Source organism: Ambystoma mexicanum, chromosome 13 (assembly GCF_040938575.1).
Source record: "Ambystoma mexicanum isolate Mex_15411 chromosome 13, UKY_AmexF1_1, whole genome shotgun sequence".
NCBI lineage: Eukaryota > Metazoa > Chordata > Amphibia > Caudata > Ambystomatidae > Ambystoma > Ambystoma mexicanum.
Genome location: NC_090938.1, coordinates 347,268,777 through 347,286,299, shown reverse-complemented (window position 1 = coordinate 347,286,299; position 17,523 = coordinate 347,268,777). Strand labels below are relative to the sequence as shown.

General features: G+C 51.7%; 1 protein-coding gene across 2 annotated transcripts in view; it reads left to right on the top strand.

Annotated features, from left to right (window-relative positions):
* The window catches only part of LRP10 (LDL receptor related protein 10), a 568,013-nt gene that overhangs the window by 432,996 nt on the left and 117,494 nt on the right, over positions 1-17,523 (top strand). For both annotated transcript variants that reach the window (XM_069633857.1, XM_069633858.1), the window contains one exon: positions 3,781-4,786. In XM_069633857.1, coding sequence (XP_069489958.1) covers positions 3,781-4,786 — 1,006 coding nt within the window. The remainder of the gene's footprint in view (positions 1-3,780; positions 4,787-17,523) is intronic.

The following is a 17,523-nucleotide window of genomic DNA, read 5'->3' as shown; positions in this document are numbered from 1 at the left end:
CAGAGGCCGGGGCGCCTCTGGGGTGAAACCTCGGCTACTACCCTTCCCTCGTCGCTGACTTCTGGGTGGCTAGGAGGTGGAGGTATTAGACACTTGTCCCAAATTCCAGTTGTTCCCTGCACCATACTGGTTTTGGGGAAAACTAGATTGCCCTCAAAAGGACCGGCGAGAGCCGCTCCCTCTCTGCGGAGAGGGTTTCTGGGTAATCTGTTGAAGGGACGGAGTGTCTAATGCTCTTGCTTGGCTGTTTCAAGTGCTTTGTCCACTGCCTTGCCAAACAAGTTGGTTTCCTCAACAGGTTTCTTTATTAAGGCGGTCTGCGTCTCTGGCTTGAACCCGGAGTTCCTCAGCCAGGCATGTTGCTTGATCATTGTAACTTGTGCCAAGTTTCTTGCCGCTATCTCAGCAGCTTCTAGAGTGTTCTTAAGCACATTCTAATTGACCTGCTTGCCTTCTGATAGGATGGCAAGCAACTTAGCCCACATAGGTTCTGGTGCTTCCTTAAAGCCTTCTTGTAGCAGGTTCCACTGGATGTCTACATAGCTGGCCAATAGCGTGGTGTTATTGGCTATTCTTGTGGAGAACGCAGCAGCAGTTGTGATCCTCTTCCCCAGTGCATACAGTCTTTTGGACTCTTTATCGGGTGGTGCCTCTTCTGTAGACAGAGGCACACCAGCTTGTTTCCTAGTAGTGGTAACTACTAAAGAATCTGGAGCGGCATGGCCCTTGATGTAGGCAGAGCTGGTTGGAGAAGGACGAAACAACTTCTCCACCCTAGGGTTCACTGCCCTGGTTTGAGCTGGTGTCAATAAAGAAGGTGCCAATCTCTTCTTGATTGAGTTCAACAAAGGGATGGCCTGACTGGCCGGAGGTTTTTTCCCTGAGGATGTCCTCCACAAAATCAGAATCCAGCAAGGCCTCTTTTGTGGCAACCTGAAAAAGTCAGCCGCCTTTTTCAAGATGGCGTTAAATGCTATTGATCGCCCACAGGGGAGGCTTGGCAGACTAGACTGGAGGGGGGGGGGGGGTTCCATGCACAGGGCATGTGGGTCCAGGGTGGGCGTAGGGGACGCCCAAGGTTGAGCATCAATATGGCGGCTGTCTTCCCAATTGTCCATAGGATCTGCTTGGTCAAGTGCCTGGTCATCCACATTGTAATCGTCCCCAAAGGAGGCATCCTCATCCTGCATCATACGTGTCTATAATGACGTCATCATCCGTGAGGTCATAGGTATATTCCTCATGTTGATCCTCCAAGGTCCTTTGAAACTTGGACACAGGTGTAAAAGGACGGTCTTCCTGAGGTCTCTTGGGAGCAAACCTTTCAGAATAAGACAAATTTCTCTGATCTGTTCATACACCCCTCAAATTTCTCCCTGGTCCATCTCGACGGTTGCGTGGTTTTAGTGCTAGCGCCCTTTACTTTGGATTGCCCAGTCGCAGGCCGCGGGAAAGCCTGCCCATCATACAGATCAGCAGATCCCGTCTGAGTTTTCGACGAGTCTGTTGGCGCTTTGGTACGCTTCGACAGTACCGCCGAAGCAGAACCTTGGGTTGTGTGTTTAGTGTTTACATTGTGTGTGCCCCTGTCACTGTTTTTTTTTGCCATAGCATAGCATGGCTCGTGTCGTGCCTGTCGGGGTCGGGGACTGGAGCTGCGGACCGAGAACCATCCACCGTTAGGTTAATGGCATCCGCAACGGAGGCCTGGTCATCGCTAGTCCCCCCCCCATCACTTTCGGCGGTTGCTGCGGTGGGAGAAAAGCATTTGGCCTGCGACATGCAGTAGGCCGCCCACCGCTTTAGACAGCGCTCTTTAATCGTCTTGGGGCGCAGGAGTTTACAAGCCGCACAAGCCGTCTCGTTATGGTCGATGGGAAGACAGTTGTTGCACCAAAGGGTGCTTGTCTTTCCACAGATATTTGGCCTTACATGAAGGGCAACATCTAAATGGCGTCTTGTCCATAGCGCAAGACAGGTACAGCGATGACAAAACCCAGGGAGTAAAGAGGGTGAAAGAGGAATGGCATACTTGTAAAGAATATGTTCACCCCGACCCTACTCTCCATACTGTACAGGCCGGCCAGAAGGACCGGCCACGTGGACGGCAGCGCCGGCTGAATCAACAGGTGTCGAAAGTCCGCAGCAGTCTTCTGCGTTGCACAGGAATCGAACGTCGAAGTGGCTTAACGGGAATAACGACCAAAGTCGATAATTATGACAATAACCATATCTCTGTGTAAGACCTCTGCATTAGGGCGACCAGTAATCTGGATGGAAAAAACAATCTGAGGGACCTTGATGCGTGAGGGATTTTGAATGCACTACACTTCACTATAGGGATAGTGTTACAGACACGCCTATGCTGGCGTCCCCTTACGATCCTCGAAAGACCAGATGTAATACTCTGTGGTTACCACTGGTTGTCGGATCATATGCACAGCATGTGATTCTTAGCAGATTATCAAGCATCAGAAACTGCTTTACTATATAATTTCCAGCTCTTTTCTGTTTTTCTGTCGCAACAAGTTTCTGCTATGCTTATTCTATGTGATCTTTGTGCAGTATTTGACAAAGTTGATCACCCTACCCTTCTGTCTTCTCTCTAGTCTATTGGTTCCCCAGGCTCTGTTCTTCAGTGGTTTCATGCCCATCTGTCTGACCATTCTACTCTGTATTGGGTTGAACAGTTCTCCTCTTCCCGCCTCCTACTTTTTGATGTTCCCCCAAGGCTCTCTGTTTGGCCCATTTTTGTTCCCTTTCTGCTGTTCCTCTTTCTTCCTGATCACTTCATTCAATCTCTCATGTCAAACTCTGCCATCCACATACCTTTCTTCTACCTGCTTGCTCTTCTGTCTCCTATGTCTCTTTCCCACATTTAATTCCTGTCCTCTTTCACTTTCTTTGTATCCTCTATAAATGTCTACATGACCTTTCCTCCACCTTTCTTTCCTCTCTACTTTCTTTCTATTGGTCTCTCCGACCTCTCCATTCTCAATCACTCCTCACTGTTAAAAACTTCCTTGCGCTTGTTCCCGATTTCATTCCTTTTGTCTTCTTATCCCCCAAACATTGAAACTCCTTACTCCTCGCTATCCGCTCCTCCTCTCATTCCATGTTTTCTGTACCCATCTAAAAACTCTTTCTCTCTCTCTCTCTCTCTCTCTCTCTCTCTCTCTCTCTCTCTCTCTCTCTCTCTCTCTCTCTCTCTCTCTCTCTCTCTCTCTCTCTCTCTCCTGTATGACAACATAAAATGTTATTTCTGTGCTATCTTTCATTTTCCACCTTGATGAATCCCTTTGAACAACTTGTTTATTCAATGTATGTACAGCTCTTTGGCAGAAGTGCTTAATAAATATCAGTAAAATACAAAACAAAAATTCAATGCAGAGAGAAGAAAGTAGAAGAAGCAGGGCCAAATAGGGGCCTATGAAGTGTCAGGAGGACTGCAAAAAGAAGAAGAGGAGGAACAAGAACATAGAGCATGAACAAAGTAGGAAGAACAGTCCTGCAATGAGGTGAAACCTAGAGAGCTAAAACTGCTGGCAGGAGAATGCAGAGGGGGCATTACTGCAGGTAGGGGGTGAAGAAGGGATGGGAAAATTGCACTCAACTGAGAAAGCAAAGCAAGTAGCAACTGCTGAAAGTTGAGATTGCAGGCAAATAAGTTATGCAGAAAGGGGAATGCCGGGAACAGTGAGTGACATGCATAAGGGTATATATGAGCTTTTCGCTGCAGAAATGATGTAACTTTGTCTCTCCTGTCCTTTCACCCTGCAGACCTGATCCTTTGCCTAACTGAGGAGTTCCAGTGCTGGAACCACAAGTGCATCCCCGCGATCCGCCGCTGCAATGGCGTGGACGACTGTGGTGACTTGTCAGATGAGGAAAGCTGTGGCAGTGCTGTGGCACCGAAACCACCACAGTGCAACTTGACCCTCGGCGACTTCTACAGTGTCTTCTCCACACCAGGTTATTTGAGCTATCCCTACCGTACTCCTGGGCCCTACCAGTGCCGCTGGGTGCTGGACCCCCATGACAGCCAGCGCCTGGTACTCAGCTTTTCGGCACTGGAGCTTGGCCCTTCTGATGCTGTCTCGGTCTATGATGGATTACTGGAGGACACTGGCCACCTGCTGCGCAACTTGGACTCCAAGAGCAATGGGAAACAGGTAATTGTGGAGTCATCTGGAAGCAAGATGTTGGTCACCTACCTGGCTGGTTCTCCCAACCCCGGCCGGGGCTTCAATGCCACCTACCGTGTCCGTGGCTACTGCCTGCCCTGGGACCATCCCTGTGGTGCACCTGGGGCAGCAGGTGAAGCTGGCTGTTTCTCTGATGCTCAGCGCTGTGATGGACTTTGGGACTGTGATGATGGTAAGGATGAGGCCTTCTGTCCTGCCTGCTACAACTCTGAGGTAGTTGAGCACACAGTCCCTCCGCCACCACCTCACTTCCCTTGTGGCGGACGAGGGGGAGCCTGCTATGCCCTGGCAGATAGATGCAACTACCAAACATTTTGTGCCGATGGCAGTGACGAGCGACGCTGTGCCTCCTGCCAGCCAGGCAACTTCCACTGTGACAATGACCGCTGTATCTATGAGACCTGGGTTTGTGACGGACAAGCAGACTGCCTAGACGGCAGTGATGAGCGTCATTGTGCTTACACACTGCCACGTAAGGTAGTCACTGCTGCTGTGATTGGAAGCCTAATCTGTGGCCTGCTGCTAGTCATCGCCTTGGGATGTACCTGCAAGCTGTATGCCATCCGGACTCGTGACTACAGGTAAAAGGCATTGGGGAGGTGGCTGATGGAGGTGCAGGGGTCTGTGTAATAATTTCAATATCCCCCAACCCAGCTGCCGCAGTATGAACACAAAAATCCAATCCCGATGGGTGAATGGGGATTCGTTCCAGTTCTAAGTGTGAAATAAAATTCACTACAGGGATGGGTATGGTGATAAGTCAGACATAGAAGATGGACAAGAAGACCTGTTTTAACTGTGTCCATTTTATTAAAGGAAATAATGCATTGGCTATGCCTACTGGAGGTCTAACCTCTCGCCCTGGCTTTTCAACCAATACCTGGCAACTCTCGCCCACTGCATTGCCACGTTCTGCTCAAATTTCCAGTGCTACGCTGACGACACTCAACTCATTTTCAGGCTGCCCTCTGCCATCTCCTCTCCCATCTCTGATTGCCTAACTGCCATTCAAGATTGGTGTGCCGCCAATGATCTTTGTCTGAATGCCAGCAAGACGGAGATCCTCCTCATCGGCACACCTTCACCATCCTTTCCCCTCATTCTCTGGCCGGCCTCCCTTGGCCCTCCTCCTACCCCCACCTGCGAGGCTAAGAACCTCAGGGTCATCTTTGACTCCACCCTTTCCTTCTCCACCCACATCTCTGAGGTCTCTAAAAAGTCAAATTTCCTACTGCACCTCCTCAGAGGTACTCTGCCTTTCCTCGCCTTCCCCCAGAAGCTCATGGTATCCCAAGCTCTGGTTCTCTTTGTTGGACTATTGTAACAGCCTCTTTCTAAATCTACCTGCCTCTACTCTCCACCCTCTGCAACTAATCCAGAACAGGACTGCGAGACTTGTCCTTGGCCTCAAGCCCTGGGATCGTATCTCTCCAGCTCTGAAATCTCTCCTCTCCATTGGCTCCCAGTGGATGCAAGCTTTAAATTCAAAACCCTCTGCATTGTCCACAAGGCTTTCTGTGGCCTGGGTCCAAAATACATTCAGCTATCCCTCCGCAAATACCTCCCCTCTCGAGCTCTTCGCTCCTCTAACTCCCTCAGGGTCTGTCGTTTTTCAAAGAAACGAGCTGGGGGTAGATCTGTCTTCGTCTGGGGCCTCCCTCTGGAACAGCCTCCCTGCCACTCTAAAACTTGGAGAACCATCTCTGGTTCTGGAAGCACCTCAAGACCTTCCTCTTTTCTTCTGCCTTCGCTCCCCCTCTCCCCTGCTGATCTGTTCTCTCTTGGCACCGTGCACCTGGCCACCCTCTGTCCTCCGGGCCCAGGTACCTGCTCACCCTCCCGCACTGCCTCCGAGCCACCCCTTGCACTTGGGTCTGTATGTGTACCCATATAGCCCCCCCCCATTTCTTCCTGCACTTATCAGACCTACCCTGTCTGCTGCCTTTAACCTAGCACTTGCAAATTGCTGGCTGCACTACCACTGTTTGTTGCCATTATTATTTATTGTTATTTATCTGTTTCTCCTCTGCTTCGCACTTTCCACTTCTCCCCCCCCCCCTTCCATGCACTTTTCCCCTCACCCGCTCCCATGCACTTGCGTGTTCTCAATGTCACTGGGCCTAGTAAGATTGCTGTTTTGTTCTCCCTTGTTCCCCTCCCTTGCCTTGTCGTGCTCAGAAACACTTGTGTACAAGCATGATAAAAATAAAATATCAATATCATTACTGCTACGATGTTGGTTTCCCTAATCTCAAAAGAAAACAAAAATGGTGTTTGTCAGGATGTTTTACACAAAATCCATCGTCTGTCCAAACCTAGTCTAACCAAACATCTGTCCCATTAATCCAAGAAGGTAACATAAACATGGCGTAGGAAAATTGTTCCCCCATTTTAGTTGGCTAGTGGTTGTTGGTTTCTGACCCCCCCACTCCACCCTCCCACCCAAAGAGTTCTTGATTGTGTCGCAGACCACGGGTCTTGTGATATTGTTTAAAATTGGTCTTTCTCTCTTGTGGGTGGTGCCTGGCCCAGGCCACCACCCAAATGTTGTTCTACTTTCTCCAAGGCCATCTGCCTGGCTAGACTGTTCAAATAATTAAAATCTCAAGTCTGTACAGTGTCTCTGTATATATATATATATATATATATATATATGCTCCTCGTCATAAATAGCAGGCTCTATTGGTGTGGGTTTGCCTGCCTTTTTGTAAATGGTAGGGTTTTTCACCTCTGCTCCGGGTATTGTGTGACTCGTTGCGCTCCCTGCTTGGGTTTTTGGGTTTCCCACCCCCTGGTGGAGTATCTTGGTTCTTAGTCCGGCTTGGGCTGTCTGGGTTCTCAGCCCTTCTGGTGTTATCAATGCTCTCGCCCCCTCGGGTGGTGTCTAGATTCTCAGCCCGTTGTGTGTACTATTTCGTGGCCTGGCCGCACTCCTAAGTCTACACTGCATATCTGGTTCTCGATGGCGGCGTTGCTTGGGGGAAGGCAGTCTTTCTGCCTGTGCGGAACAGCTGTACCAACTTTTTTCCATTCCTCACTGTTTGGACTCTTGCAGAGGTTTCTCCTGTCCTAGTGGGAGAGGACTTTGGCATCTGTTCTGGAGAATGTTGGTGTGCTGCTCCTGGGATGGCTTTGACTCCCTTCTCTTCGGCAGCTCGTAGCTCCTTTGGCTTCCCACCTTCCTGGAAGTTGCAGCTCTCTGGGGACCTCTGTTCTTCCACCCACCACACCATCTGCGTGGCTCTGCCTTTAGGCTCCCCAGGGAGGTAGATGTTCCCATCTCTGTGCTTCCACGCAGCCTTGCCTCGCTCGCCCTCTGGCTGGTTCTCTCCCGTTGTCGAGGTTTGTGACCTTTGTTACTCACTGGAATGTCTAAAGAGAATAGTAACCCAAAGCGTGTGCAATAAAAAATAATCCAAGAGACCAAATGATCACAGCACCGTTTTGCAAGGGAAAACAAGCTTTATTGCATGCAAAAAGGTCTCATAGAAGGTCATGGGGAACCGAACTGAGACTGAGCTTGTCTCGAATCAAGACCGTCACGTGATGTGCACCCCTCCGATCCATACACGTTCAAAGTAAACTGGCGAGGCCAACTTTTCTCTGATAAGACAATGGGACTTCTCATTATACCAGATGTAGCGGCGTACACAAGCTGTACCCCTGACCTTGTACTAAATGTATTGGCATCAATGACCCGGAAGACCAACTCGCCAGTACCACCCTTAATACTCTTTCCGAACTAGGATTTACCCAAAGAAGTATGGAACCTACTCATGCCAAAGCCAGAATACTCGATTTAGGTGGCTGACCCCATAACTGCCTAACCAATATTACCGACATCTCAACTCTAGCCTGGACTGACCGCCACTTGGTTTCATTCACGCTTTCTACCACCGGACCCTCACCCCTGCTGACTAGTAGGGCTCCACCCACACTCACGAGAAATAAGAAGAGTATAACTGCGGAGAGACTTATCCCGAACTTACTCCCCACAGTTAACACACTCCCATACAATCTGGATCCTGAGATTCTGGTTGAAGAATACAATAAAATCATGTCCACCTCGCTGGACCTAATCACCCCTCTCAAACTCTGTCCAAGTAAGCCTAAACAGCACCTGAACAAATGGTATACACCTTTCCTTAAAAACCTAAGGCAGCAAAAGAGAAACTGCGAGGCCATCTGGAAAAAAAGTCCTGTCAGTAGCCAACAAACTCAAACTTACTAAACTAGCGGCCGTATACAAAAAAGGAATCTACTTAGCAAAACAAACCTCCTTCGACTCCCGTATATCACAAGCCAACTCAAACATGAAATAATTATTCTCCATCCTTAAAGAAGTAGAAACCCCCTTCTCCAGCATGGGGTCTGGCATGGATTCACATGCTCATGAATATTCCCCGTCGTCAGGCTGGGAATCCTCGGTAAAGAAAAAATCAGTATCAGTTTCGTTTCTGATCTGTCTTTCGTAGTAGTAACCAATCACTGATCTCTGCGTCATACTGACCACAGCCAATGACTGCCCTCTACCTAAGCCCCGCCTCTGGCAGCCATCTTCAGATTTTTACCGCACGTTCAAGTGTTGGGAGTCCTCGTGCTTAGCTCTCGAGCTTTTACTGCGTGTTTCGCGCTTTTTCAGGTGAATTTTCACATTTTTTCGGTTAATCGAGCCTCAAGCTCCACCGTTTCTACTCCCGTTAACGGCTACCCGTTGCGGGATTTTCCTACGCCCCTCAAGGGTGAAGATTTCGTCGAATCAACTTCTTGGAGGATTCCAGAAGATTCGCGGCCTACTTCGAGATGGCCCAGGATGCGAGTTCGTCGCCCGGACCCAAGCTGTTTCGCAGCTGCCCTGGATGCAGGCTGCAGAATGTGTCTAAGGAAGACGAACATTCGCGATGCTTCTACTGTCTTCATGGGGACAAGACTCATGTAGAGAAGGACTGCCAGTTCTGCAAGAACTTGTCGGAGCGGACCATGAGGGACCGTCGATCCCGTCTCGCAAGCTGGTTGGAGAAGGGCTCGACGGGTGAGAAGAAGAAGAAAGGGTCCGAGCGGGCTTCTAAGTCCTGTGCGGGCGCCCCGGCGACGGGGGCCCAACACCAGGCCAAGCACCGCGAGTCAGCTGGCTCCGGGAGCGCCGAAAGGTCGGGCTCTTCGGTCGCCAGGCAGGGCGCACCTTCCCCGGCACCGTCAACCACGAGCCAACGCTCCGGTTCGGGGAAGAGAAAGTCCGAGACCCCGGGTAAGCTTCGGGAGAAGCCCCGTCCGATCTCGGAAGAGGGGGAGCAAGGCGTCGCCCCTCCCCCGAAGGAGAAGGCCCGGGACGCACCTAAGGTGGTCAAGGCCCCTACCCAGCAGGCGAAGGCCTCTATCGAGGCTATCGCGGCGACTCTGGCCAAGCCGGCAGAGACACCGCCAGCGGAGACCGCCTCCGGGACTAGAGTTTCCCTGACGCCAAGGAGGGAATCCTCTTTTCAGCCCATCGTCGTGGCCGCCATGATGGAAGAAGCGAGGGGGGGGGCACGGTGCCCTCCTCGAGCTCGGAGTCAGCCTCGGAGGAGGAACTGACCGAGGCCGTGAGGAACCTCGAAGTCCAATTCGAGAAGGTTCGATCCCGTCAGGAAGATCCTCGGGAGATCACCGAGGAAGACGACGATGGTGAGGAAGAGCGATCTTCCCTTCCGGCGCGGCTGGATACTAGGCCTCAGGATGGCTCGGCAGCCATTTTGTCTGCCATCCAATCCTTATGCTCTGAGATAAGGACGAGATTCCCACGGCCCAGGCCGGATGACCCGCAACTTGGCCCGTCGGGAAGTCCTCAGAACAAACGGCGGAGGACCCAGCCCTCTCCTCCTCTCGCCCCCGTAAGGCCTACAGTTCCCTCCTCATCCTCCCACGGGTCGGGAGATGACGGTGCGTTGGGCTCGACGACGACGGAACGGGTCTCCCGTCTCCAGTCGCACGGACCTCGCCGCCCGACGAGATTGGCTCATTCCACGCCATGATCGCCAGGGCGTCCGAATTGTTCCAGCTCTGCCCGGAGGAGCAGAAAAAGGAAGGTTTCCTCTATCAGCGCCGGCAGGCCAAGAGGAAGACGGTCATCGCGGTGCCCCTAATCGATGACATCTGGGAGGAGGGCCTGTCGGTTCTCAAGAACCTCTCCACGGCACCAGCCTAACGGGACCGGTTCGAGAAGAAGTACCGGGTCCCCGAAACCGCTCCCCTGTGCCTCAGGGCCCAGCCAACGCCAGACTCGGTCGTCTCGGCGGCGGCGGCGAAGAAGAAAGCGGCGGGGTCGGGAGCCTCGACGTCGAATTCCCCACCGGACGGTGAGGGAAATAAGTTGGATGCCATGGGGCGGCGGGTCATTTCGTCGGCGGCAACGCCGATCAAAGCGGCCAACGCCCTGGCGATCGTGGCCCGTTACGACAGGGAGCTCTGGTTTAAGCTGGCCCCCATATTGGACTTCCTACCGGACGACAAGAGGTCCGAGGCTCTGGAAATACTGCAAGAGGGCGAGGTGGCGTCAGACCACGCCATAACGGTGGCAACCGATATTGCCGATACCGGGTTCCGCCAGCTGGGCAACGGTATTTGCCTACGACGATGGGGTTGGCTCCGGGCGACCGACTTCCGTCAGGACGTCCAGACCAGGGTTTTGGACATGCCGTTCGACGGCAGCAACTTGTTCGGGAAGGCGGTGGACGAATCCCTCCAAGCCATAAAAACGGACACGGAGACGGCCTGCGCCCTAGGAGCCCTTCAGCAACGACAGCCCTTTCGGAGCTCCGGAGGCAGACAGGGTGCCTCCAAGGGATCCAGCGGTGGCTCGTCCTACCACCAGGCGGCACGCTCCTCGTCTCAGGAGGGCTACAGGGGACGCGGCAAGCAGGGAGCGCCTCGCCGCCGTCGGCAAGGTGGCCAGGGCGGCAAGGCCACCACCTCCAAGCAGGACTGAACCGGCCGTGGTCTCGGGCCCCCACCGAAGCACCCCGGTGGGAGGCCGGCTGACGAACTTCGTCGGCGTGTGGAAGTCCATCTCCACCGACCGTTGGGTGCTGGATACCCTGACAAGAGGACACTCTATCGAATTCCTGAAGAAGTGCCCTCACGTTCCACCGGTGGCCAGGAAGGAAAATCACGTCCCGCAACTGCTGTTGGAAGTACGGGCGATACTCAGGAAAGGCGCCATCGAGCTTGTCCCGAAGAGGCTCCGGGGTGTACTCAAGGTACTTCCTCGTCAGGAAGAAGACAGGCGGCTGGCGCCCCATCCTGGACCTTCGTCGTTTGAACAAATACATCAGATCACAAAAGTTCAGGATGGTCACCCTCCAGCACGTACTGGGACAGCTGGAGGAATGCGACTTTCTATCGTCGTTGGACCTGGAGGATGCATACTTCCACGTTCCCATCCTCAAAAGTCACCGAAAAATCCTCAGGTTCGTCGTCCAGGGGCACCACTACCAATTCAGAGCACTGCCGTTCGGATTGAAGTCGGCCCCCAGGGTCTTCACCAAGTGCCTAGCACCAGTGGCGGCGCGGCTGCGCCTGCAGGGGATTCACGTCTACCCCTACCTGGACGACTGGCTCATCCGCTCAAGGACGAAGGAACTCGCCGTCAAACACACTGCCAGGACCGTCCAGCTACTCACAGACCTGGGAGTCGCCATAAACTACCCAAAGTCCCACCTGGTGCCGTCGCAGGTGGCCCTGTTTCTGGGAGCGAAGCTCGATCCAGTGAGGCGCCTGGCGGCCCCGTCGGAAGAACGGACGAAGGCCATTCTAGGCAAAGTGCAGCGCCTGCTGGCCACGGACATGGCCAGGGTGAGGGCAATCAAGTCCCTGCTGGGGATGATGTCCTCTTGCATCTACCTGGTGCGCCTCTGCAAACTACGGATGCGCCCTCTTCAAGAATTTCTCGACGCCCGTTGGATGCAGGCGACGGGCACCTTCAAAGACAGGGTCCCCCTCAACGAGGTGTTCCGGCGGGCGATTCAGTGGTGGGGCATTCCAGCGCACCTCACGGCGGGCAAGGACTTTCAGACTCCGGCGTACCAGGAGATGGTGACGACGGACGCCTCCCTGGAAGGTTGGGGCGCCCACACCGGAGATCTCCACGCAAGAGGCCTCTGGCTCCCGGTGGAGAGGCTCCTGCACATCAACGTCCTGGAACTCCGAGCCGTGTTCTGGGCTCTCAAATCGTTCCTCCCGTCGCTCAAGGGCAAGGTGGTGCGGATCTTCACGGACAACACCACGACAATGTTTTACATACGGAAGCAGGGAGGCACCAGATCCCCAGCCCTATCCAAGGCGGCACAGGATCTGTGGCACTGGGCGGTCGCCCAGGGGATGTTCCTGGTTCCCTTCCACCTGGCAGGAGAAAGCAACACCATCGCCGACTCGCTCAGCAGGGAGCTGCGCGCGTGTCACGAGTGGGAACTGCGCCAGGATCAGGTGGATCTACTCTTCCGACGATGGGGCAAACCCCAAATCGACCTGTTCGCAACAGCGACGAACTCGAAGTGCAAGAGGTTCGCCAGCAGGTGTCCCCAGCCGAGAAGCATGGGTGATGCGTTCTCGTTCCCCTGGGACGGCCTATACCTGTATGCGTTCACTCCGTTGCCGTTGCTGCTTCGACTCATCAGCCAGCTCAAGAGGTCCCGGTGCAGGATGATCCTCGTTGCACCGGCGTGGCCGAGGCAGATCTGGTTCCCGGACCTTCTGGACTTGTCAACGTCCCCTCCCATCAAGCTGTCGGCGGACGCGGACCTTCTCTCCAGAGAAGAAGGCGCCATCTTCCACCACGACCCGGCGTCGCTGAACCTGCAGGCCTGGCTCCTGCAGCGCTAGAGTTTGGAGGCTACGATATACCGGCTGATTGCAGAGAGGTTCTTGCAAAGGCCAGGGCGTCCTCGACTCTCAAATGCTACGGTCATAAGTGGAAGAGAGGTTCTCTATCTGGTGCCGAGCACAGAAGATCAACCCCCTACGGATTACGGCCCCTCAAGTGCTGCCGTACCTACTATCGCTGGCAAAGGCTGGGCTAGCCCATGCCTCCATTAAGATTCATCTGGCGGCGATCTCCAGATATACCAGAACCACAGGACGGACGTCCCTGTGGTCCCATCGACTGGTAAAAGAATTTATGAAAGGACTGTTCCGGTCGTTCACGCCGGTGAAGGCCCCGGCCCCGGCGTGGGAACTTAACGTGGTGCTGACCAGGCTCATGGGGCCCCCATTCGAGCCGATGCACTCCGCACCTATGAAGTTTGTGTCGTGGAAGACTGCGTTCCTGGTGGCCATTACCTCCGCACAATGAGTGGGAGAGAACCAGGCCCTATCCTGCAAAGCACCGTACTTGACTTTCCATGCCTCAAGGGTGGTGCTTAGGACGCACTCCTCCTTTATGTCCAAGGTGCCGTCGGACTTCCATCTTAACGAGCCCTTGGTATTACCTGTTTTCTTCCCGTCTCCTTCGTCGCCGGCCGAGAGGACTTTGCACTCGCTGGATGTGGCTAGAGCGCTGAAGTTCTACGTTGGCCGCACGAAGAGTTTCCGGAGGACATCACAGCTGTTCGTGAACTTTGGACCTGTGAATCAAGGGAAGGCTCTCTCGAAGTCTTCTATTTCCCGATGGCTCTCCGGCTGCATCATGCACTGTCACCGGTTGGCTAACCGACCGCTGCCAGGCCGTCCGAGAGCCCATTCGACCAGAGCGATCGCTGCTACTACGGCGTTCTTATCTGGTGTGCCCCTGCTGGACATCTGCAGGGCTGCTACGTGGAGGTCGACGCACACCTTCACGAGATTCTACTGCGTCGATCGGGATTCCAGGGAGGAGTCCAGGGTCGGCCAAGCAGTGCTGCGCAACCTGTTCGCTTAAGGTGAGCCTGGTGAGGAGGTAAGAGATGCTTAATGTTGAGTTTTTCTTGTATTGCTTAATGTTGAGCCTTTTGCCACCCCCCGTGGTTGTGCATGTGTGTACTGCTATCTATTCTTATATTCATGAGCATGTGAATCCATGCCAGACCCCATGCTCGAGAAGGAACAAGTTACTTACCTGTAACTGTTGTTCTCCAGCATGGGTCTGGAATGGATTCACATGCTAACCCTCCCGCCTACCCCTCTGCGGCTCTTCACTTGCTCATACTGCCACTTCATGTGCTACCAAATCTGAAGATGGCTGCCAGAGGCGGGGCTTAGGTAGAGGGCAGTCATTGGCTGTGGTCAGTATGACGCAGAGATCAGTGATTGGTTACTACTACGAAAGACAGATCAGAAACGAAACTGATACTGATTTTTTCTTTACCGAGGATTCCCAGCCTGACGACGGGGAATATTCATGAGCATGTGAATCCATGCCAGACCCATGCTGGAGAACAACAGTTACAGGTAAGTAACTTGTTCCATAGCACCACCTGATACTTGTATCAAAGATAAAAACTGGTGCTCAGCAATTCAGAATGCTTTAGGTAACAGGATCGCTACCTTACAAAACAAAATCTCCTGTAAAAAAGCCTCTTTAAATGACCCCCACCTGTCCAAACCTCCAGAGAAGCCGACCCCAAGGGAAACCACCCGCTTCAATTTCTCTAAAGTCACCATATTGGAAGTAGAAAAAATCATCCTGTCACTTAAACCCTCCAATTGTCAGGGAGACCTGTGCCCTGCACAGCTCATTAAAGACTCTGCCCGCGACCTCTCCCCTTTCATCATGAAGCTAATTAATGCATCCTTCTCCACTGGCTCTATCCCCAATAATCTAAAACAATCATGGGCATTACCACTACTAAAAAAAAACACACTTGACCCGGCCACGCCCACAAACTATAGACCTATAACAACCGTACCATTCCTTCTAAAAACTCTGGATAATGTCGCCTACGTACAAATTCAGAAGTACTTGGAAGAACATCATCTACTAGGAACCAGACAGTCAGGCTTCTGTCCCCAACACGGGACTGAGACGGCCCTTATCGACCTTAAAACACAGATCGATATGCTCAGAGACAATGGCCAAGCTGCCTTACTCCTCCTCCTTGACCTCTCTGCAGCATTCAACCTGGTCGACCACTCTGTCCTATGCTCACACCTCCATACTTCAACTCACTTCTCTGGTGAGGCCATTACATGGATTAGATCATTCCTCAACAACAGAACCATGAGGGTCTTTTCACCTACAGCCGTAGCAGACCCTGTACCCATCACTTGCGGTGTGCCACATTGCTCCTGTGTCTCTCCTACACTGTACAATATATTTACCAAGCCCCTTTTCGATGATCTGGATCATCTCGGTATCACCTACACTAATTATGCAGATGATACCCAGATCCTCCTTCCGCTTTCTGGAGATTATGGGAAGGATTTGGCCTTGGTGAATAGAGTGCACATCATCATCCAGGCATGGATGGCCACCCATGGACTATGCCTGAATGATGATAAAACTAAATTTATCATCCTGGGTACTACTGCCAGCTTAAAGAAGCTAGACTCCGTCTATTCATCTTTTACGATTGATGGCAATAGTATCAAGGTAGGGCTAGAGGTAAAAACGCTAGGCTTCTACTTAGACTCTCTAATTTCTCCTTCAACAGACAGGTGAACACCCTAGCCTCCTCCACGGCCTACACGTGCAAATTGATCCGGGCAGCCAAACCCTTTCTCTCAGACACTAGGTGCTTGATACTTGCTAGAGCCCTCATACTGTCCCGCCTGGACTACTGCAATGCGCTCTACCTTGGGTCCTCCAAAGCCGCCACCAGCAAACTACAAACTCTGCAGAATAACGCTCTCAGAATGGCGCTGGGCAGCTCTAGAAGAGATCATATCACAGTCCACAGCCAACAGAACAATTGGCTCTCTGTTAATGACAAAATCCTCTTCAAAACTGCGTCACTCACTCACAAGGCCCTCAATAACGCTGCTTCCATTTACCTGATCAACAGATTCCATAGGCAATCCTCCCTGACACCCACAAGAACAGCCTACAAAGACTGCCTATCTGTGCCCAACTTTAAACGTGCCACTATAGGAGGTAATAGTTTCCCAGTGAAAGCGGCCAAACTGTGGAACTCCTTACCACCTACTCTCAGAATGTACTCACACTACCAAAACTTCCGATCTAAGATTGTTTCATGGTTGAAGACGTAAGCCTCTAACATATCTAGCCTTTAAGTTTTCATATTCCTGCCAACTGTACCCACTGTACCTTCACGTGTTACTTGCACAGCATGTGAATCTAAGCAGATACAAGCATCAGAAATACGATTACGGTGAGTAATGTATCCCATATAATCCTTTATTATTGTGTGTATGTGCTTATATATTTCATTGATGTTGCAACTAAGCTTTGCAAATTCATGTAACTGCTGCGCCCTGTTACCCCAGGGTATTCTGGCGCATTACAAATAATAAAACAAAAATCACCTCTGCTCCTCCTATCTCAAATCACAGAACGTTCGAGACACAGCTCCCCCATTATCGCCTTCAAACCATAGGTGCCCAGTAATGAGTATTGAAACCATACTGTTTCACTGTTAGTTTTTTTTCTATACCACCACTGGTGTGGAGTTTAGCAAGACCAACCTGTACATACACCATACTACACTCGCTTTTCACAGAAAACAATCCATGTAAGGGCGCAGGCACTGTGGGTACTGACATATGTATGGATAGTTTGACGAAATTACCAATTCAATGCCTACTTTTACTTTGGCAGTAAACTTGTAATACTCTGGACCTACCATTAAATGGTGGGAAATGCATAGCATGTGACTATTTGTGCATGTGACGTATTTGTTATATTTATACATATAGAAACGGTAAGGTGTTCTAAGTGGACACCACCCACGCATTTAAATGGTAAATGGATGTAAAAGTGTTATTACTATCGGTTACACTGTTGCAGGGTAGGAAAACAGTGGTTAAATGTATTACATGCCATAAAAATTACCAACAGTGACTTACAATATTTAGCTCTATCCCCTGAGCAATTGTCAGAGGTAATCAAGCTGTTGTACTTATTTTGGAACAGTTTTAGGCAAAGCAAAAACAGTCTCCTGTAGGCACAGATAGGACAAAGTCAATAGGTTTTCAGAAGAAAAGCCGGTCATCCACCAATTGGGGGAGGAGGGTTTCAGAGGCAACCGAGGTTCCTCCATCAAAGACTAGACCAAGGATGGTTGCAGATAAGTGTTAGGGGAGATTTCCTAAAGTCACGCTTGGAGATAAGACTTTAGTAAGCTATCCCAGTGGTTTGTAGATTTCCCAACTCTTAGTATCAGTCTGTACTAACTCAGGACCTTGGTAGAGT